Raw genomic sequence first — 23,173 nt, 5'->3', positions numbered from 1 at the left:
CATTCACCCAATTAACATCCTTCAATGCTTCATCTATCTTCTTTGGTTCAATGGATGACACAAATGAGAAATGCTCACAAAATGAAGCTAATCTTGATCTTGTTTGTACACCTCTAGAAATATCACCAATTATAGTGTCCAATGAATGATTCCTTGCAATATTGGTTGGTTGGAGGATTATAACTTGATTGCTTGCACTTGCTTGATCATTGGGTTGAGATAATGTACTAGCCACTTGATCTTATTCATTATCATGAGAGCCACTTGTACTAGCTTGATTTGTATCATCTTACACATTTGAGTTAGAGAGCACTCTCACTTGATCATCTTCGTCATCATTTTCTTGCCTAGGCCTCAATTCACCAACATCCATGTTCTTCATGGCATTTGAAAGTTGAATGCCTATAACATCTTTCAAGTTCTCATTCTCTTCTTGTGAACCCTTGGTTTCATCAAATTCAACATCATGAACTTCCTCAAGAGTACCACTATCCAAATTCTAAACTCTATATGCTTTGCTAGTTGTTGAGTATTCAAGTAGGAATCCTTCATCACATTTCTTGTCAAACTTGTCCAATCTAGTGCCTTTCTTCAAGATATAGCATTTGCAACCAAAGACCCAAAAATATGTAATATTGGGCTTTCTACCATTTAAGAGTTCATATGGTGTTTTCTCTTTCAATGGGTGACAATAGAGATGGTTGCTACAATAGTAAGCCATGTTGATAGCTTTGACCCAAAAAGATTGACTCATATTGTACTCACTAAGCATAGACCTTGCCATATGTGTTCTATTCTTTCTCTCAACAAGGCCATTTGATTGTGAAGTGTACTTGGTCGAGAATTGATGTCTAATTCCAAATTCATCTCACAACTCATCAATTCTTGTGTTCTTGAACTCACTACCATTGTCACTTCTAACTCTCTTGATGGTTGTTTCAAACTCATTGTGAATGCCCTTGATAAATGATTTGAATATTGCAAACATATCACTTTTGTCCACTAGAAAGAATACCCATGTGTATCTAGTGTAATCATCCACTATCACGAAGCCATATTTGTTTCCACCGATGCTAGTGTATTGTGTTGGCCCAAACAAGTCCATGTGTAATAACTTAAATGCTTTACTAGTGCTCATCATGCTTTTCTTAGGATGGGTGTTTCGAACTTGTTTTCTGGCTTGACAAGAGCTATAAAGCTTATCATTCTCAAACACATCTTTAAAGCATCTAAACAAGTCATGCTTAACCAATCTATTTAATTGTTTCATTCCAACATGACCAAGCCTTCTATGCCATAACCAACCCATGCTAGACTTAGTGAATAAGCATGTAGATAATTTAGCTTCACTAGCATTAAAATCAACCAAGTATAGATTCTCATATCTAAAGTCTTTGAAGATCAAGTTAGAGCCATCTACACTTATGATCTCTACATCATCTACCCCAAATATGCATTTGAATCCAAGATCACACAATTGAGCCACAGATAGCAAATTGAAGTTCAAGCTCTCTACTAGCAATACATTGGATATGCTCATGTTATTGGATATTAAAATCTTACCAAGCCCTTTGACCTTGCCTTTGCCATTGTCACCAAATGTGATACTATCATAACCCTCATTGCCATTGGTGTTGATTGAGTTGAACATTCTTGCATCACCGGTCATGTGTTGAGTGCATCCACTATCAAAAACCCAATACCTTCCTCCGGCTTTGTAATTGACCTACAAAAGAAGATCAATTCTTTTTAGGTACCCAAACTTGCTTAGGTCCTTGAAGGTTAGTCACTAAGCTCTTTGGTACCCAAGTGGCTTTCTTCTTTGAGCTCGTCCATGGTTTACCAATGAACTTAGCCTTTACACAATTTGCACCCTTTGTAAGCACATATAAAGAATCAAGCTTAATAGAGGATACATTTGCTTGTGACTTCTTGTTCATGCACTTTTGCTCTACATGACCAACTTGCTTGTAACTAGTGCAAAACCGACCATTATTCTTCACAAAACTAGTCTTGTGAGGAGCAAAGGCCGCCTTGCCTTTCTTGGGGGTATAGCCTAATCCCTCTTTGTAGAGAGAAGCTCTTTGGCTACCCAAGCACATAAGCAAGCGGTCCTCACCACCATAGGCCTTAGCTAAGGTGTGAGTGAGCTTATTGACCTCCTTCTTGAGGTTCTCATTCTCAACCATTAGTGAGGCATCACAAGTGAAACTATCACTACTAGATGAGGTGGAAGTAGAAATACTACAAAGGTTAGTGGGAGCAACAATGGTAGGCATAGATAATGATTCATCAATTATATCACAAGTTAAGCCTACATTACAAGTCTTAACATGCTTCTTCTTATTTTGTTCATTAAGCAAAGATGAATGAGCCTTTTCAAGCTTTTTGTGAGCCTTGCCAAGCTTCTCATGGGCTTCCTCTAGCCTCTTATGAGATGCATTAAGCTCATCAAAGGCTTGCTTAAGGGCTTTTAGTTCCTTACGCAAGCTTTTATATTCCCTTCTCTTAATGCCAAAGTGTTCTTTAGCATCTTCTAGCATGTCAAATAGTTCATCCTTAGTAGGTTCATCATCATCACTATCACTTTCATTTTCATTTTCATTATCATGTTCCTCATCACTTCCATCATCACAAATTTGTACCTTAGTGGCCTTAGCCATAAAGCATGATGGAGTGTCGAAGAGAGAAGGCTTCTCATTGATAGCAATGCTTGCAAGTGCCTTCTTCTTGATGGTCTTGTCATCATCACTTGAGGAAGCACCACTATCGCAAGTGACCACATATGAACCACCCTTCTTCTTCTTGAAGGTCATCTTGTCCTTCTTCTCTTTCTTTTCCTTCTTGTCCTTTTTCTTGTTCTTCTTGTCATCATCTTTGTCGCTATTGTATGGGCATTGAGCAACAAGATGATCTTTGCTTCCATAATTGAAGCACCTTCTTGACTCTTCCTTGTTCTTGGATGAAGACTTCTTTCTTCTAGCATGGTAGCCCTTCTTCATCATGAACTTGCCAAATCTCTTGACAAAGAGAGCCATCTTCTCATCATCATCATCATCATCCCATGAGCCATCATCATCACTTGATGTATCTTGCTTTGCCTTGCCCTTGGATGATGTGGCCTTGAATGCCATGCTCTTCTTCTTCTCATCCTTCTTCTCCTTCTTTTCTTCCTTCTCATCATCATCTCTATATGTATCATCGGTCATTATATCTCCCAACACTTGGTTTGGTGTCATGGTGTTCAAACCACTCCTCACTAGAATAGTGACCAATGTGCCAAATCTTGAAGGTAAGCATCTCAAGAACTTATGGGAGAAGTCCTTGTCCTTCACCTCTTCTCCAAGTGCTTTGAGGTCATTGACAAGCACTTGAAGCCTATGGAACATCTCCGACACACACTCATCCTCCTTCATCTTGAAGCTTGCAAACTTCTCTTTGAGAATGTATGCCTTTGCACCCTTCACAGCTTGAGTGCCCTCAAATGATTCTTCCAACTTCTTCCAAGCCTCATGAGCCATCTCAATATTCTTGATTTGCTCAAATGTTCTCTCATCAATTGCATCATGAATGGCACTTAGAGCAATGTCATTGTTTTGGAGAAGCACTTCTTTGGCCGTGGTGGGATTCTCCAGATCATCAATCTCAATTTTGATTTCTACCACCTTCCACACTCTCCTATTGATTGACTTGATATGTGTGGTCATCTTTGATTTCCAATATGGATAATTTATGCCATCAAATTGGGGTGGCTTCTTGGTGTTGTTGATTTGAGTCATTTTTACACCAAAGGTTGTTAAGCCTCAAATCACGGTGACCTTAGCTCTGATACCACTTATAAGGTCCTAATGGCTAGAGGGGGGTGAATAGCCTATTAAAAATTTCTACAACAACACTTAACGAACCGGTTAGACAATTATGAGGCGAAGCAAGTGTTGCGCTAGCTTACTAAAATTGTAAGCCACCTACCACAATTCTAGTTTATATAGTTTCTATCCATACAATAGCTATGTCACTACACTAAGTTAGTGTGCTCTCAAAGGCTAACTAAAGAGCCACACTAACCAAACTAACAAGCTCTCACAACTAGCTACACTAAAGAGCTTGACAACTAGTTTGGGGTAATGTAAAGAGAGTGAGCAATTTATTTATACTACCCTGTCGAGGAGTGAACCAATCAATCACAAGAATGAATACCAATGAAGACCAATTACCTCGAAATCAAATGATGAACACAATGATTTTTTACCGAGGTTCACTTGCTTGCCGGCAAGCTAGTCCTCGTTGTGGCGATTTACTCACTTGGAGGTTCATGCGCTAATTGGCATCACACGCCAAACCCTCAATAGGGTGTCGCACAACCAACACAAGATGAGGATCACACAAGCCACGAGCAATTCACTAGAGTACCTTTTGACTCTTCGCCGGGGAAAGGTCAAGAACCCCTCACAATCACCATGATCGGAGCCGGAGACAATCACCAACCTCTGCTCGACGATCCTCGCTGCTCCAAGCCATCCTAAATGTGATCACACTCACTAAGTGTCTCGATCACTAAAACAAAAATGGCTCCTACCACCTATACCTTTGCCTTGAGCCTTTTGTTTTTCTCTTTCTTCTTTTCAAGTCCAAGCACTTGATCATCACCATGGCATCGCCATCATCATGTCATGATCTTCATTTGCTTCACCACTTGGAATGTGCTACCTATCTCATGATCACTTGATAAACTAGGTTAGCACTTAGGGTTTCATCAATTCACCAGAACCAAACTAGAGCTTTTAGATTGTCGCCCTACTCTAGGAAGATGATGGTAGCATCCAAAAGACACGTGGATTTATATTGGTTTAGGCCAGAACCCTATGTCCAGTCTCAAAGATGATCGAGTGCATGTTCCTCACTTGAATGCTTTGAAGTTCTTACAATGGGGGGGGGCAAGAATGGTGGAAGAGGTTGGAGAGCAAGAGCTCAGAGATGGACTGCCTGAAGGGAAGCCCTAAGAGCCCTACTACGATGGAGAATGAGTAAAATGGTAGAGGATCCCTGAAGATGGTGCCTTATATAGAGTTTCGGGTCAAGGCTTGTACAAAGCAGTAGTTCTCTCGACCAAAGGGTCGTGAGCCTGAGGGAGGGCCTAGCTAACTTGGCTTGCAAGCTACGTCATTTTGTGGTGCATGTCTGGGCGTGGTTGTCGTCACTATCCTATGGCCACATTGTGGCATGTGTGGCATGGTGCTACTGTGCTGGTTGTGGTGACATTGTAGACATGGTGGTGGTTCACCAACCGTCGTATGCGATGTGGTTCCCGCCGTGGTCTTCGTCATTGCCTCCTAGTTTCCTAGGGCATTGTACTAGAGTTGGTAGCCACCCTCGGGTCATCGATTGCCTCATTGGCTTATGGAGCTAAGGGCCACAATCCCAATCATTATGGTCATGGCTCTCGCCGATCTGGATGGCCTTTAAGTCAAGGCCTTTGTCGTGGATCCCATCTCATAGTGATTGGAGTCATACATGCGTCTTGTTGGGCCATATTTGGCCGGTGGTTATTGTATCGGTCATCATCACCTTGGGTGGTGTTGTCTTGTCTGAGCTATGTGGTGCAAGGATGGCATCTGACTGGACCGAGGTGACCACTGTCCCCTTGGTCCTTGCGGGGTCAGATTGGCATGCCTACCCTTGTTCGAACAGGCGTGCCTGGTTGTGCTTGACCTCTCCCCGTTCCTCCTAGGGACCGGGATGGGGGAGAGGTCATGCACCCATTGAGCACCATGCGGCTTAGGTAGGAGGAAGGGGTCATGGCTAACCCTAGCCTTAGCGTCCGGCCTGGTTTACTTGGCTTAGTTGGGCTGCAGTCGTTCGGGCTTTTGCTAGCCAATATCTCGTGGGCCGCTTGGCCTACTAACTAATCGGTGCCTTGAAACACCCTAGGGTTATGACCCCGATAGTAACCCCTAAGCGTTTTTGCGATCACAAAGTGGTCGTGAAAGAGCTAAGATGCGTGTGTGTTTGTCAACAGAATATCGTCGGTAGTCCTCTGAGGGGTATCCCATGAAGGTAGATTAATCATGCCCCACAAGGCTTCATCTTGTGGGCTGGGCCACCCCTGGAGGCGTAGCCCATGTGGTCTGCTATGGGTATCCGGGGTTGTACCCCCCATAGCTAGTCCCTGAGCGCCTTGTATTCATTGTGCAACACCGTCTTGAGCTTGTCTGAGCAGGTGCGAACAATGCCGAGCAGTCAAACTCATGGTCTGACCACCGTGATGAGTTGCTGAGCAGTTGTGAGCCATCGCCGAGTAGCGTGAACCGTCGCCGAGCAGTGTGAACCGTCACCGAGCAGTGTGTCCCAAGTACGGCTTGCCATAAGGATGTAAGGAGCTTAAGTTCAGAATCAAAAATTTCTTCGCAGTGGGCCAAGTGTGCCTAGATAGTCTTCTTCAGCTTCAAGAGGTGCGCAGTCTTCTAGATTAAAGCAAACACACTCATTGCAAGGTTCTCGGCGTAGCTGGCGATGTTCGAGCACTGAGGAGTCCTCGGCGTAGCTAGCGATGTTCGAGCACCGAGGAGTCCCTAGCGTAGCAGGCGATGTCCAAACACCGAGGAGTCCCCCGTGTAGCTGACAATGTCCGAGCACCGAGGAGTCGCCGACGTAGCTGGCGATGAAGTACGAGCGATGAACAGTCTGGTCAACTGGTCGGCGGTAAAGTGAGCATTGAGTAGAAGCGACTGGCGAACAGTCTGATCAACTGGTTGGCGACGAAGTCCATGAACCTAGCGGTCCAACCAGTTGATCGGTGAAGAAGTCTAAGCACCAGGTGGTCCGATCACCTAGACGATGATCCTGTAATACAAATATGTAGAATGGGTAGTACATGATGTAAAAATAAATGAACTCCGGAGAAAAATCAGTAATGGTGATGAAATAGCATATGTAGCTCAGCGATCAGTTGGTGTGAACACTTAGTGTTATTCTGAAGATGTATTTATATTTAATATAAACCACCCGACCAGTTAATGTGTAGCTGAGTCTCCGGCCCTAGCTAGCCCATTAACCATAACGCGGAGCGCAGAGCCCGTGTGCGTGTAGGAAGAACAAAGCATCGCTAAGGAGCCACTACCAGCCACCCATAATGCAAAGGGCAGACGCTCATGCACATGTAGGGAGGAGCCAGAGACAGGGCCGTCTCTGAGGACATCCGAGCATCAACATGACTGTTTGGGGGTTCGGAAAATCGTTTGGAGAGAAAACATGGAGAAAACAGCTCAGAGAAACATTATGGTGATATACGAAGATTGGAGAATATTTATTAAAGCATGACTTAGCTTTAGATAGAACATCTGGTCGGTGGTGTATGGCATTATCTGGTTGGCGTTGATGAAATTGCCTGGCCCTCGAGCTTTCTGAACTGTCGTCATGGCAGCGGTTGCAGTTGTCACGGCGCCGTTCTTCGCAACGATCATCATTGCGACGCGGCAGGTGGTCGGAGTAAGTAGTCTGAGCGACGTCGTCCTTATATTAGTGGTCGGCAACGTGGGCAGCTCGCTTGGTGGCTTGACGGCTCCATGTGTGCGTCTGCACATGCAAGTGCCGCAGCAATCTATAGTTGGCCTTCCTTCCATATAGACGTATATACATAAGCACATACAACTAGCTTTGCATGGCTCTAGTAATTGGCATGCAGCGAATCAATCTTAGTAGACGAACTGGAATCTTAGGACCGCACAATGGCGATCTAAGCTTCGCCTTGATTCACGTGCAACAGCAGCCAGCAAATAATTTGTCGATGCCTTCAGTACAGGTACAACACCGTGTTTGATTATCTGATCTGATCTGGTGGCTCTGTTGGAACTTGTCGCTGAGAGAGACACCGAGTAGCCGATGCATAGAACAGAAAGCTCTGAGTAGTAGACTGATCCTTGAACACGATGTTGAATCCAACATCGAGTCTTGTCAGGTTGTCGACGGACACCATCATAGCAGACCGAGTTGCTGGCGTAGCAGATTGATTCCATCACTGAGTGATATCGAGCCTGTCAGGCTACTAAAGTACGCCGCCGTAGGAAGTCAAGTTGCCACGAGCGGCGTCGATCTTGAGATCCCATCTGGTTTGCCATGGATCAGCACGCAGGCCCCTACCTGGCGCATCAACTGTCGACAGAATATCGGTGGCAGTCCTCTGAGGGGTATCCCACGAAGGTAGATTGATCGGCAGAGATGCGCGTAATCGAGAACAAGAAGGCAATAGAGACACATGAGTTAGACAGGTTCAGGCCGTCAGTATGACGTAATACCCTACTCCTGTGGTCTGTTAGATTGTATTGGCTATCGTATGATATTACATGAGTTTGGAGGGGTCCCTGCCCACCTTATATAGTCCAGGGGTAGGGTTACAAGTCGGTTAGATACAGGAGATAATCGAAAAGTAATAACAGATTACATGAATCATGGAATCATACGTATCCTAACAGATCTCGTAGTATCTTCAGGATATCTTCCCAGTGTCTTGCGGGAGGCGCCGAGCAGCGTTGTGCCCCGCAAGGCTTCGTCTTGTAGGCTGGGCCACCCCTAGGGGCGCAGCCCATGTGGTCTACCATGGGTATCCGGAGTCGTACCCCCCACAACGTTTGAGCACGGGATCGTAGTCGTGGTTTATTCGAGCTTCGCCGCTAGACCCCTTGCGGGCTGGTGCATTCAATGCGATAGGTGGCCATTACGTTCAGCTTTGCTAGCACACCCTGACGATGTGGTACGCGACTGCTGAGCCTTGCCATGTTAGTGTGCCATGTTTTAGGGTTCGTGACCTAGGCGGGACCGAGTGGTCTCGTCGACGCTGTACCGCCCTACCTTTAAGAGGGTCTCAATTTTCCTGACCTCACACTGGCATCTGACACTGGTTGTGACCTCTCGTGGTTCACCATGTGGCATGGGGGTTTCGGGCCACTTAGTCTGCCTTTGGGTTATAAATGGCGGCCTTTCTACCGTCTAAAGCAACCATGACTGTGACTACAAATCGCTCCCTACTTCCCTGTTGAGAGAGTGTGGTAATGGGAGAGAGATTAGGAGAAACCATGTGGTCCCAAGCATGCGACCTACAAAAGGTCGCTTTCTTCCGCCCCTTCCAACAACTAGTGCCAAAAGGAGATTTGCGGGCGAGGGGGGATGAGTTGGCATGGCTCTCGGATCCGTAGCCTTGTGGCCTTCTCGCCCTCCGTGGCTTTCAGTCTGGAGATGCGAGGTGGTCCCAAGGTCTAGATGGTTTCACCGCCCTGTCCTCATCTCGGCAAAAATGGCGTTGTCCGACCCTGAACAAGGGATGGTCCATTGTTCGAAGGACGTGATGTTTATTAAAAGATCATAGTGAGCCCCTGAGCCTACTCAGGTGCGGGCATCTAGACTTCAAGGTTAGGAAGTCAGACATTGAGTAGTCTGTTAGAAAAACATGGAAATCTGTCTGGTGGGATGCTGGCCTCTCTATACTCGGACTCACCTCTGGCTTCCCTGTTGCTGTACTGGTGTTGGCAGTCACCAACGACCACTTCTAACTGCCAATTATAGTCCAAAATAGGAGAAATAGACATGCTTTTGACACATATGCCTTTACTATTAACCTAGTTCGACTTGTATTGGAGAAATTATGTTTTGCAGGTCACATATTCAAATACAAGTGGAAAACATACCAAAAGGCGCAAACAGAAGGCGTAAAGCAGATTTGCATAAACCAAATATCAAAGAAGGAGAAGAAAGCCCATCCAAATGCCAATTCTGGGCCAAGCACCGGCGTGGACACGATCCAGGCCCACCCAGCAACCGACTAGAGAAGAACGGTGGCCAGGCGCTCCAACCAAGGTGCGGGGCGCACCCTAGGTGCGACCGCACCCCCGCCTCTGCCTCACGGACCCACATTGCTCAAGCGGTATCATTAATGCTAGGGGAGGTCGGTTACATAGGGGTTTCCATGTATAGCACACTAAACCGACCTCACACTAGTATAAGAAGAGGGGAGGTGCTCTCATTCAACACACACCACACTTGAAGAGTCTCTCTCCCTCCACTTGTATTTTTTACCTTTTAGTAGTTTTATTTGGAGCAAGGCAAGCTTCATTGGAGAGCTTGAACCTCTAAGGGCAAGACTTGGTATGAATATGAAGAGCTCCCTTATGTTCTTGTTCTTATCATATCAATATAGCTGTGTTATGAAATTAGAGCAAAGTTCTTATGTTATTCATTTAGCATATAAAACTTTATGCTTAATCTTCCATACATACATGTTTAGACCAAGACCTAAATTAAGGTAGTAGGTTCTACTTTAAGATTAGTTTTGGTCATTATATTCTTATGGGTTCGTCATCCATCCCTGAGGCGGATGCTCTAGTAAGAGGACTCCTGATAAAGATGGAAGTTCCTGGCCACCGCTAGAGTAGTAACCGATAGCATAGACGTGGTGTCTATGTGAGAAGTTACCTTTGTTTGCCTCATATCCCATGGTTGAGGGGTAGGCAGCAGGTGGTGACAGCCCTATCCGTCCCTCGTAATCCCCCACGTTTGGATACGACGTAGAGCTACAGGACGGCATCGACTGGCAGACCAGTTGCAACCCGGTGCCCGAAGTAAGTTTATAGTGACCAACACTATCTTAACTTAGGATCTCTACCATTAGAAATTCATGTATTTGTATGATCTGCTAATCTTAGCATAGCTATAAAAGATAAGCTTGCTCTAGTTTAGGTTTATTCTTTTATTCTTTATTCTTTCTTTTATCTTTATCCTTGAGATTGGCTTGAGTGTGTGTGTGTCACACTATCCAACATTTATCATGGCTTACCCCTGTTATGAACTTTGGTCTATTATATAGTTATGTTATCTTGACCATGTCCATACTAGAGACTTTTACACCATGCCTTCGTTTGAGAAAATATAAATGAACGATACTCGAATACTTTTGGGTGAAATGCTACAATGATATATCCGTGCGCTTGTGGAATATTTCTGTATGTGTTCAGAAATATCGTCACGACATTTCTGGTGCCATTGCTAGGAAACACCAATCCTAGTGATTGCGCTAAGAAACGCCAACAACTAGGCCTATGGTAGGCTGACTGCGCGTCACCCTGATTCCTGTTCTGATTACCCTGTGGTCCTAGGCGGGAGTGGGCTAACGCTCGTTGCTCTCCTCCTTGGTTACCCTGAGGTCCGAGGTGAGAGTGGGCTAGTGCCCTCTGCTCTGGCCCTCGGGAAGGGTTAACTTGAGATGTCACCCGTGCCACCTGCATCTGAAGGGCTGTTGATTCTAGAATGACTTTGAGTCGTTGCTGATCTGGAATAGGGTTCTCAATGGCCGCCATCTCTTCTACCAGAGGTTACGTGACACGGAGGCTCTGGCGGCGTCACGATCTTGGCACTGTCGTTCTGCTTCTTTATCTCATAGACGCTGTTTGTATGCTACCTCTGCAGCCAAGTGTCATCGCTCAACATCTCAATAAGACAACTGATACTGCCGCCACTCCTCCCTGTGGTGTTGGGCACGGTTGCACCAGGCCTGTCGAGCTCTATTTTTCTTTTCCCTAGCCGTCCTCTGCTCGTCGGTTTCTCCGTTGGGTGGCGCTGTGTCCGAGGAGATGTCGAACAAAGCTTCTTCTCCGTCTTAGATGTCTGGCGGAGTAGGCATAGGGATCTGGGGTGGCTGCCCAGCCATAAAGACTTCTCTAGAGTGCGTCATTGCCGAGTGAGTTCCAGATTCTACAGTCGTCGCAGTGTCCAAAATCTCTGTAGAATCATGATCGTTGTTGTCTGCTGGAAGAGTGCTGCCGTCCTGATAAGGCAAGATCTCCACCATGCCAACTAAACATGATGGATCTATTAAAGAAGTGTTGGGTCAAGCACCCAGCCAATGGACGTTACCTCCTTCAGGTGTGATGGATAGAACCAATCCTCTCTGGGCACCCGTAAGAGGGATCTCTCACTCTGACTGCATCAGGTAGCTGATTGTATCTTGAAATATTAAAGCTGAATTGCTGAGTCCGAGTGGAAAACAAACTTGGTCTCCGAGTTGGACTTCAGATGGGACTTCCAACCCGGATAGAAGTGTCGTGTCCGGGTGGGAGTCGTGGTTGCTAGTAACCACCTGAATTCGAGTCGGATCGGAAATTGAGAGGTGTGAAAACTTCTCAGCGAGTTGATCTAGCGTGATCGTCGAGGTATCTGGTGAAGCTTGAGGCACCGGGATCTGCATGATATGGCTTTGGAGCTTGCCGTGGCTGTCTGCCTCGCAGATCTAGGAGCCAAAGATGAAGGTCGTTTCCGTCGAGAAAATCATGTTGTCGAGGTCCGTCGAGCTCTCGACTGCGAAGTCGCCGAAAGCCCCTACCTAGCGCGCCAGCTGCCGGTGTTTGATGATCGGCAACCCATCACGGGGGTACTCGGGACGATGTTCGGAGGGCTTCGGCGTACGCAGAACTCGACGGTAAACGCAAAGAGACGAACGATTTATACTGGTTCGGGCCCTCTTGTCGAGTAATACCCTTTACATCCAGTCGCGCGTGTAGCCTTTTTCGTTGGATTGATTGTATGATTGTTAGGGTTATAAGGGGGTGCACCGTACCTCTCTTTATATAGGGGAGAAGGTAAGGGCACGTATCTAGTTCTAGTCGGTAACAAGAGAAGAGTCCTAGTCCTATTACAAAACTTAGCTTTTATAGTAAGCCGACTAAGTCAATCTGTAATAGCTTGAAGTCTACGTCATCTTATCTCATGTCCTTCAACAGATTGTGGGCCAGCCCAGGGCCCGTCCGAGTAGTACCCCTATGGGGAACCATTAGGATCCTGGTCCGTCAGATGACGGCAGTGGCGTATATGGGTCAAAAATTGAAGTGTTGGTCGAGAAGGAAGATGGTTTTTTTTGGTGGCTAATGAGGAAGTTGCATTTTTATAATGGCTCACAGGGAATTGTCTCAAGAGTTAAATACACCATAAGTCCATTAACTTAGGTTGAAGATTTCAGTTTGGTCCATCAACTCTAAAAGTCGATTTTTGAGTTCATAATTTTTTTAAGTGGTTCACCACAGGTCCATACCCTTTAATTTGACTCTTAAATTGAACTTCTAAATTATAAACTTTTTAAGTGGGTCATCCATACCCCTTTCGTTTGGCCATTAGGTCTGACGTAGCACTTAGAGTCAGCAGCCATGCTTATCCCCCGACGGCGCTGCCCTCCTTTCCACTCCCCATTTGTGCCTCGCATCGTCTTTGTTTAAGACTTAAACGCCATGCTGCACCTGGGATAATTGGCCATCGAAAGCTGTAGTTACAACGACTACAGAACCATCCTTGTCGATCAGCTCATCAGATCGTCAGCTGTAGTTTTATATATAGCTAGCTTACATTAACTAGGAACAACCAACAATTAGGATTCAATTTTGTTGCCAGGCATTAGACGCTCCCACTTGCCGTCCAACAAATGAAGTAGACAACACGAAACAAAAACAACGGCTGTAAACTCTCACAAGCAACCGGCCGGTGAAAAAAAACAGATTCGTCTCTTGTCATATTTTCTTTCCTTCTCGGGCCTCTCCGTCACATCAAATCTTTGGACACATGCATAGAGTATTAAATATAAATAAAAAAATAACTAATTACACAGTTTGATTGTAAATTACGAGACGAATCTTTTGAGCCTAGTTAGGCCATGATTAGACAATAATTGTCAAATACAAACGAAAATGCTACAGTGCCAAATACTGATTCCTAACCTCAATCTAAACAAGGCCTTGATGTGTAGTGAAAGAGACCAGTCTCCTACCTACTATTTTCATTTTGACCAACAGCCATAAGGTCTTTCTTCTGTTATTCCAACTCAAGTTGTTGCTTAAACTCTAAACCCTAAACTCTAAATCCTAAAGCTATCTTTATTTCCTTATATGGCCCTTTCGTTAGTTTTGAGATTTAACGGTGTTAAGTCAAGCATGAAATGACGATTTTGCCCCCGAGTGAAAAACAAATAAGTACAACAAAATCCTCATTTCACATAACACCGCTAAGTTCCAAAACTAACGGAAGGGACGTATAAGGGACTAAAGATAGCTTTCGGGCTAAATTGGTAAGTTCAAAAATAAAAGGGTCAAGAAAGTAAGCCAAGCTTTTTTCAGGGCAAAAAAAATAATTCTCTCATGAGAATAATACTATGACTCAAGCTCCACGTCATGGCTTACGTGAAAAGTTTTTACATAGACGCCAGTGTGTCTTACATGTAGCGACTCACTTCACCGTCTTTGATGCGACTAAATAGTTTCTAAAAAATTAGTTTGGGACAATGATGTTATTAAAATATTCGTATTTTTTAGGTTAAAAATAATAAAACTGGACCTGGCCCTGGCTTTTCGTGGCCCACATACGGCGGGGATGTCAGCGTACAGCCCATCGGGCCAAGGTACTAGGCACAACGCATACCTACGATGAGCCCGCCAGCCCGGTGGCCTGGTCGGCCACAGACACCAGTCCAACGATTTGCTGCAGCGCTGCCTCCACCTCCAGAGACCGAGGAGAGAGGATGAGAGCGAAGAGAAGTAGGAGGTGGAGGCGACGCCGCGGATGAGCGGGAGGAGGAGGAGGAATTAGGCCTTAGGCGTTGTGGTGCTGCACTGTCTCCGCACTCCATTCGTCCTCCGCACCGTCCGGCGCTCTGTCTCGGCACGAAGGCCTTTGTCGCCTGCGCGCACGCCTGTAAGGTGTCCGGCGTAATGCGGCTAGAGTACCCGACACGGGGTGCATTCAACGACGCTGCCATTTGGCATATCCTCCCCACACTTAACTAAATCTGGTTTGGTTTCACTTGTCAGATAGGTGCGGTGGCGATCGATCGGATATCCCCGCAGCATAGCAGTGTGTTGGCCGTTGGGGGCGGTGCTGCTAATTGCTCATGGGCAGGTCATTCAGGCGAGCAGCTCAAGGGCGCCAGCCAATTCGCTGTGAGCTAACCTGCCTCTTTTCTGGCCTTGATTGTTGTCAGATCCAAATTTTTTCTTTAATTGATACGTCAGTTGTCACGTTTCTCCCCTTTATTTATGAGCGAGATATTTATTAGTTTTTTTGGTAACTCTTTTGATCTGTCCCTATTTCCCAATATGTTTTTCTTAGGCTACAGTGCGTGGTGTTATTAGCTGCTCACTGTATATTGTTGCCATAATTCGAGGTCTGGACTCTGTAATCTGCATTGGAATACATAAATTAAAAAACTAGGAGTATATCATGGGCTGCCACTGTCTGCACAAATCAAATCGCAGTAAGCGGGTGTCGCCATCATTACATTTCCTCTAGTGCCCTTTTCTCCTCTGTGGTTTTTCGGAGTGTTTCTTCTCATATTCGTGTTTCCCACCTGTCCTTTGCTATAGATAGTCTATAATATTTTGCCAATACAGTGCTGTAAAGTCTAGACATTATAATATCTGTTTAGGGTGAAATGGTTGATCCATGGACAATGAAAATTTTAATATATCGCATTGCACAGGCGAGGGTAAGGCTTGCCACTGACACCCTTCCCCAGACCCCGCACAGAGCGGGAGCTCTCTGCACTGGGTACGCCCTTTTTTTTGCATTAGATGATGTACTTTCACCATCATTACACTAGATGTAGTTTCACCATCATTACACCTGATGATGTAGTTTCATTGCATATATGCAATCTCTTTTCTTTCCCGATGATCCTCAGTGAATATGACTAAGGAGTACGGATGGAGGCACTAGCAAAATCGATAAGGTGACACACATATATATCAAAATGTGCTGCTTTACTACCAGTAGTTGTGTTCATGAAATTTTGTATCAATATCCAATTGAGTGTTTATCAATGTTGGAATTTCAGCAATGTTCTATTGAAATGAACAGAGACCATTACAGCTATACATGCTTGTGATATTTAATTTCGCTCTGCTATTTGTCATGGTACTAGTCTCATTGGCTGAAGGTGATTCCTACTCACCGCTGTAACTTATATGTTATTGCTACACAATCTAGCTTCTGCACACATGCTGTTTCAGTGGATCAAATAATCAATACCCAATGGTTCCACTCAGCTTCAGTGTTGAGTTGCAGAACCCAGTCAAAGCACAATATATTGCACACTAATACATTAATAACAAGTCAAATGTGTGCACAAGCGTTGCACTTATTACATGAAACCATGCATGCAGCATGATGATCTAGACAACCATGCATGCAGCATGATGATCTAGACAACCATGCATGCAGCATGATGATCTATACGAAAGCCATAAATCCAAATATGTAAGCATAGATACACAGGCACTATGCTCAAACACAACCACAGAGCATAACGCAAGTGACCAGACAGTCAGACACTCAGTAGACACACATGCAGAATATATAAACGCACACACAAGTAGAACAGATGCCAAACCACACGAGCACACACAAACAGCACCAATGATGAATGGATGAAAGGAGAGGTTCCTCTAGTGTCAAACCTTGTTCTTCCAGCAGAATGGGAAACATGTAGTGCCCTTCTCTTCTGGTGTGTTTCCTATTTCTTGCTCTTGACTTTCTGGTTTGTTTTTCTTAAGGATCGGTTTGTTTCTATGTTTGTTAAGCTCTTCTCGCACCTGATGAGGGACAGCATCACCGTAGAACTCGAAATCCTTCAGTTTCGGAAGGTTGTTGATGCCGGAGAGGGAGTAATCGGTCCTGTCCTTGGCGAATGTCCAGATGATCTTCTCGAGCTTCGGAGCAGATCTTCTGGTGAAGTTAATCTTGTTGATGTTGGAGCAGTTGACGATAAGAATGTTGGGCTTTGGAAAGTCATCTTCGTTGAAGGTAAGATTGCTTTCATCATAAGACTTCTCTAAGAGCACCAGGCAGCGTAGTTTTGGTTTCTTAGCAAGTTTTCGTAGGGCATCTTCCTTTAGCAGGGTACCACAAAGAGTTACCTTGGCTATTTGCTTGGCATTATTGTCAAACAATGAAAGCAGCACGCTATTGCGGGTGGTGGTGATGGGGTGTAAGTCATGCTCCTCTTGTTTCGGAAGGCTGTCGACTCCAGTGGTGTTGATGGTGGTAGTGCTGTTGTTTGACTTCTGTTCCTCTAGTTTTGGAAGGCTATCAACTACAGTGGTGGTGGTGGCTGCGATGGTAGCAGTGTCGTTGTTGTTTGACTCCTGCTCCAGTTTTGGAAGGACATTGACTTTAGTGGTGGTGGAATCAGTGGTGACGGTGGCGTCATTGGTGGTGGTGGTGGCGTCATCGGTGGTGGTGGTGGTGGTGGCTGTGACGGTAGTGGTGTCATTTTTGTTTGACTCCTGCTCCAGTTTTGGAAGGACATTGACTTCAGTGGTGGTGGTGGTGGCATCGGTGGTGGTGGTGGTGGTGGTGTTTGACTTGTTCTGCTCCTGTGTTGGAAGGCCACTGACTCCAGTGGTGGCAGCAGCAATGGTGTTGGTGTTGGTGGCAGTGTTGTTTGACTTGTGCTCCTCCAGTCCGTGCTCCATATTTGGAAGGCCATCAATGTTCAAGGACAAAACGATCTCCTCGAGCCCATGTGTCCCTTCAACTTGAAAACTGATGTCAGTCGTACTTGAGCCCTCAAAAATAAAGTACTTGAGTCTTGGGAATTCAACCTCGTTGAAGGTGAGCTTCGTGTTAGTGCATGAAATATCTTGAAGTCTGAAACATCTCAACTTGGGCAGCTTGCCGAGGACCTCCAGATCTTCCTGTTTTAGTGAGGTGTTACTTAAAGTTACCTTGACAAGTTCTTTAACACCGTTGGCCAGCAATTCTTGAAGAAGCTGCACATTTTGTGTGGTTCCACTTATGTTTAGGCTCTCAAGAAGCTTGGGAGGGTCTTTCAGCAGGCTATGATACTCAGTATTACTGCTAGATAACCTTCTATTGGTAGCATTCAGCAAATAAGAATAACCTCTGCTGTAGGGAGTGCCCTCGCGTTTGGTTGTGGAATGAAGAGTGATAGACAGAGACCGAAGGTATTTGTGTAGGTTACTGATCAATGTAAACAACTCCCTGAGGTGACTATCCTTGTCCTCAATAACCAGACCGAGCTTCCTCAACTCATAAAGTGTTCCAATGTCTTTCAAATCTTGACTACTCAGTGGCTTGACATTGGACAGTACCTCCATATGTTCCATATTTTCAACCTTTTCAGGAACCTGGACACTGGCGATGTCAGTGCTGCTTAGACTTGGATCAGTGTCGCCAGCCAGCAGACGCTTCAGCTTTAGTAGCCGGATATGTCTTGTTGCCTTTGCTGGCACCTTGGTCTGTCGGATATCCAAAACCTCCAGCTCTTGGAGGTTGTTGATTTCAATAGGAAGTTGTGTAGCATTTGTTCCCCTTAGGCTTAGGTACTTGAGTAGTAAGATCTTGCTACAGATTTGCTTAAGGAACCATATATTCTTCCCGTCGAAGCACTGACAACCTTGTAGATCTAGCACCTTGAGTAGGGGAGATGATTTGGAAAGCTTTTTGAAGAAATCAGTGATTGTATTAGAGCCACGGAGCCGGAGATCATTGTAAATGGAGAAATGTTGAGCCAAATGATGTGACAGGCGCGCCCCGATGATATGTTGTTTCTCTGCAATATTGGTAATGAAACCATGAATTATCTTTGTCACCATGCAACTCTTGACCTCTCCTGTAGCACCAAAATCAACAGGATGAACAAGCAACCGTCTGATGAGGTTGTCAAAACATTTTTCAGCTTTACACACTGAATGGGACCAGAGCCAGTCTTCTGTAGTTATCAGCCCTTCTGCAACCCATCTTCCTATCAAGGTTGACATCCTGATTTTGTATTCTAGAGGGAAGATAGCTAGGTACAATAGGCATGATTTGTATTCTTTAACCAGATCATTGTAAGAGAACTTGAACACCTTCTTAGCAATACTAGCAGGTGAATTTGGTGAAACCTTCTGCAGTGTGCTGTGCAGCTTGTTCAGGTCTTCAATGTGCCTCTTGGGGTTGGCATACAAAGCATGAGCAAAGATCTTCATGCAGAACTCATCTAGCTTACACATGTCTAGGATGTCACGAATAATCTTCTCATGCTTCTTTTGGCTTGTACGCTTGAGAATATCATCATGGTAAAGGCCAACAAGAGAATAGTTTATGGGTTCCTGCTTTTGGGGATAGCAATATTCTTGTTTGCTGTCACTTGGGTTGGTGACAATCACAGCACCTGCAATGCAATCCAAAAAGCTCAAAGCATTTCTGGTCTCGTCCCATGGGAAATCATGGATCATCCGATCATGAATTTTGAGGATAATCACGGCACTTTCATCTTTCAGGCATTTTTTAATCTTGTCCATTATCCTCCTGATCTTCAGTTGCTCGTTAATTTTACACTTGACTTCTTCCATCTTCTCCTTAGTTTCTTGAACAATTGCATTGAGGTTTTGATCCTGACCATCCAAGTTAGCTGGTCCTTTCTTTTTAATTATTTTTTTGCTTGGGCCCTCTTCCGGTACAGTTGTTGTGAAATTTGTGGCTTGGCCAGTTGCCAAGCTGCCTTGCTCGGGGGCCTGCAGGGACTTATTGGTATTGCTTGTCTCCGCATGTTCCTTCTTCTCTATGGTTCCTTGAGCAATAGCTGCTGGATCCAGGAGCTGGAGGTTTCCATCCTGGCCATCAGATTTTGTCTTTGCCATGTCAGTTTTTTCTGTGCTTGGATCCTTGCTTGTCCTGGAGTTTGTAGCTTGTGCGGTCGCCAAACTGTCTTCCTCCTGGGCGTGCGGGGACTTGCTGTTGTAGCTGGTCCTCGCATGCAACAGCTGCTGCAGGAGTTCCAGTTTGGCCTTTTCGATTTCAACAATTTGTTTTATCTGATTCTCGCCCAATGTATGGGTGTTGTCTTGATCATGCTGCTGGCCCTGTTGCTGGGGCTTGCTGTTGCTATTCTTTTGGAACACCTCCCGCAGGATGCTGGCATACTGTTCAGAATCGAGAAGAATCGGGCCCTTGTCGTCATCGTCATCTTCGTTGTCATCTTCATCTTCATCACCATCACTGTTGTCATCTTCATCAACATAATACTCTTCTTCTTCTTCTAGTTCCTCCTTCTCTATGCACTCTTGAAGCTTCTTGGCTGCTTCCTCTACAATGTCGTCATACCATGGAGCCAATGTAGGCATGTCTTTATTCTTCCTTTCTTGGTCTTGTCCATCTGCAGCAGCTGTAGCTGACTTGAGCAGCAGCAGGAGGAGTACGCCTAAGTTTTTTTCGGAGATTTTGGCTTTCATCTTTTTCTTCTCATCGTCCTTCTTCATTTGTTTCTTGGGGCCCCACAGCAGCAGCTTGTCGCTTTTCCCTTGCTCAAGTTCATTCTTGATCTCTTCAATCTTGTCTTTGAGCTGCATGGCTTGGATATTTCTCTTGACTTTCTTCATCAATTCCTTTTTTTCAAAATAAATATCCCATTTTCTACTCCATTCAATATACTGCTTGTCAGCCTCATCATCCCCTTGCTTCTCATCTGTGCCTTCCCCTTCCTGTTCGTCCTGGGACTGGGACGGGGATTTGGCATGCTCGGGCTCCTTGTTGAGCTCCCACAGGACGTAGTAGAGAATCTCCTTGGGTCGTAGGGGCATAAAATCCAAGTGCACTGACGGGATGTCGACCAGGACACTGGACTTGAACTGGTTCTCCGCGAGCACTATGGCCAAAGCTTCATGCGCAATAGAGCCGGCGTCCTTGTCTACATCCGGTTCCGGTGCAACAACAATGGAGACGGACGGTATCATCGATCCCTTGGGTCTTTTGCTGGTTTCATGTAGGAGTATGATCCATTGGACGACCTTCTCCTCGAGGTAGTCGTCCAGGGTGCGAGGCTGGAAGAAGGCCCTCCCATCGTCACCAGAATGATCGATGACCGCCGTTGCTGTTGCCACCACGAGCTGATCATCACCACCATCTTGTTCCTTGTCTCCGGCGGCTGAGGCCAGCTTCTCTGGGACCTTCACGCTGTACCTCAGCCGCCGCTCGCCGACGTCGCGCGCCCGCTCCTTGAGCGTCTTCAGCTGGCCTCCCGCTTGGTGCTGCGCGATCATCTTCTGCAGGAACCAGGGACCCCACAGGAGGTAGCGCAGGGGCCCTTTCTTGGGGAGGTGGATGTCAGGGTTGCCGCGGCTCAGGTACACGTCGAGGCAGTTGTTGCAGTCGTGGGCGAGCAGCCGGACCTGCCCCATCCATGTCTGGACCTGCTCGTCGTGCTCCTCGCCGGGGGGCGCCGTCCTGGTCAGGTGCAGCAGGAAGCTGTTCATGCTCTCCATCTCCTCCTTGATGAACTGCACGTCGCCACCGACGCCGCGCAGTAGCGCCGCCTCGTTCCGGATCACGCCCAGCAGCGAGTTCACGGCACCCGTTGCGAGCTCGGCCATCGCTCTCTGCAGCCGGCTGCGGGGCAGCTGACTGCTGGTGGTGGGTGCCTGCCTCTAGTTCAATTGGTTTACCGGGGGCAGGCTAGCTAGCAGTATCAAGGGTTGCCATGCATATGCGCCTGTATGGCTGTATGTCATATGAATATCTCATATAGTCATCTGTGGGCAAAAAGCTCGTAAAGGATTTGTTTGTTCGTCGTTCCTCGACCCACGCAAGTCGTGCCGGCCTGGCAAGAATATTATACCTAGCTTGCATTTTTAGTAAACTGTACTTTTATCGGGGATCTGTTGCTTCACAGTTGACATATTCTAGATCTTTTGGTAAACTACATTTGTAATTATCTTTGACCTCTTGATGTTAGTCATACAATGTTCTTTTGTTTTGGACCTCAATATATTAACTTGTTTTTTTGCAGAATTGTACCCTTTTGCATTTTTTTTATTAAAGCCAACTAATGGTTGTAACATTCTGACACTTGTAGGTGACTCAAGTCTCAATGCCAAGAGAAGCTACTGGTCTCATAGAAACAAAGCCAACTATTCAATTGAATCAGGAATAAAGCAGTAGCAGTATGTTTGCTGCTTTTGTAGAGCTTACACATGTTTTTGTGAGCTGTGAATTTGTGGACATGCTTGATAAACGATGTACTTTAGTCTTTAGCTACATGCTGATTAATGAATATTGTCTACATGTATTATGATGTTTGAATGCATATAACATGTGTATTAGATATCAAGACTGTTATTGCGTGCTAAAACCATGCAAATATGTGGTTGCTGTAAAATTGTTTGCCTTATATCAGTTTCTTGTTGGCCTGTTTGTTACTCCTGTCGGCGTCATGTTGGGAGAGGAACAGGGTAATCCTATCAGTTTCATATGTTGGGAGAGGAACAGGGTAATCCTATCAGTTTCATATCCCTGACGGCTTTTACTGTCACTAGTGTTCTTTGACCGCTTGGTCAAATGTAGACCATCAGGAACCGCTTTCCTGTTTGCTGGCCGTCAGGAGAAATCAACCTTTCTGTCGGTCAATTCCTAAGGTTGATCGTCAGGAACTACACTCCTGATGGTTTTGGGAACTGTGCTTTCTTTCTTCCTCCGGTGCTCATCTAAGCCCGGCGCGCGTTAGAGGGGAATATTAGGAAAGAGGGTTTTGGGGGAATTGTGCTTTCTTTCTTCCTCTCGGGCCCGTCTAAGCCCGGCCATGAGAGGGGACGACTAGCAAAGCGGAAAAAGACAATATAGGTGGGGATTACAAGTACCAGGTCTCTTGAATGGTGGTGAGTACAAGTGGTCCACAAGCTATTACTTTTTACTAATGATGTATATTATTATTGAGTTATTGTCAAGACTGACTTTATAAGCTAAGCGTTTTTTTTTGTTAAGATCATGTTCGGATCCCTATACGATTATAGTAATCAAGATTATGAATGGAATAATAATAATCTTAATTATGGATTAAAATAATTTAGACTATTTGGAAAACTAAATTATAGTGGGTGAATTCTTGTTGGTTAGAGTATAAGGTGGAGGGGCAAGTTGATCTTTTTAGCATCCATAATCTTAAATTAGCATGTCTCGGATGGATTATACAATTATTATAATCTGGTGCTTGGATTATAATAATCTAACCCATAATCATATTCGGATTACTACCGAATTACTTCATCTAATTTTTATAGTCCAACTGTGATCCAAACTAGGGTTAAGTAGTATTGGACCATCTATATACATGATTGTTTATATCTGCTTTTTCTTATTTAAATTTGCTCATTTTCTA

The 23,173-nt window shown here is 45.3% G+C and overlaps 1 protein-coding gene and 1 long non-coding RNA gene across 2 annotated transcripts; one reads left to right on the top strand and one right to left on the bottom strand.

The window, feature by feature from the left end:
- The first annotated feature begins 14,487 nt into the window (after window positions 1-14,487).
- On the top strand, window positions 14,488-22,163 carry LOC136513046 (uncharacterized). The gene is made up of 3 exons (XR_010773283.1): window positions 14,488-14,720; window positions 14,832-14,960; window positions 21,875-22,163. It is a non-coding gene; the product is annotated as an uncharacterized lncRNA (long non-coding RNA).
- On the bottom strand, window positions 16,470-21,859 carry LOC136513500 (uncharacterized). The gene has a single exon (XM_066507492.1). The coding sequence runs from the start codon at window positions 21,390-21,392 to the stop codon at window positions 16,470-16,472; it is 4,923 nt and encodes a 1,640-aa protein (XP_066363589.1). The 5' UTR covers window positions 21,393-21,859.
- Window positions 22,164-23,173: the final 1,010 nt, after the last annotated feature.

Source organism: Miscanthus floridulus, chromosome 16 (assembly GCF_019320115.1).
Source record: "Miscanthus floridulus cultivar M001 chromosome 16, ASM1932011v1, whole genome shotgun sequence".
Lineage (NCBI taxonomy): Eukaryota > Viridiplantae > Streptophyta > Magnoliopsida > Poales > Poaceae > Miscanthus > Miscanthus floridulus.
Note: the sequence above shows the minus strand (reverse complement) of the source record. Positions and strands in the feature narration are given on the sequence as shown.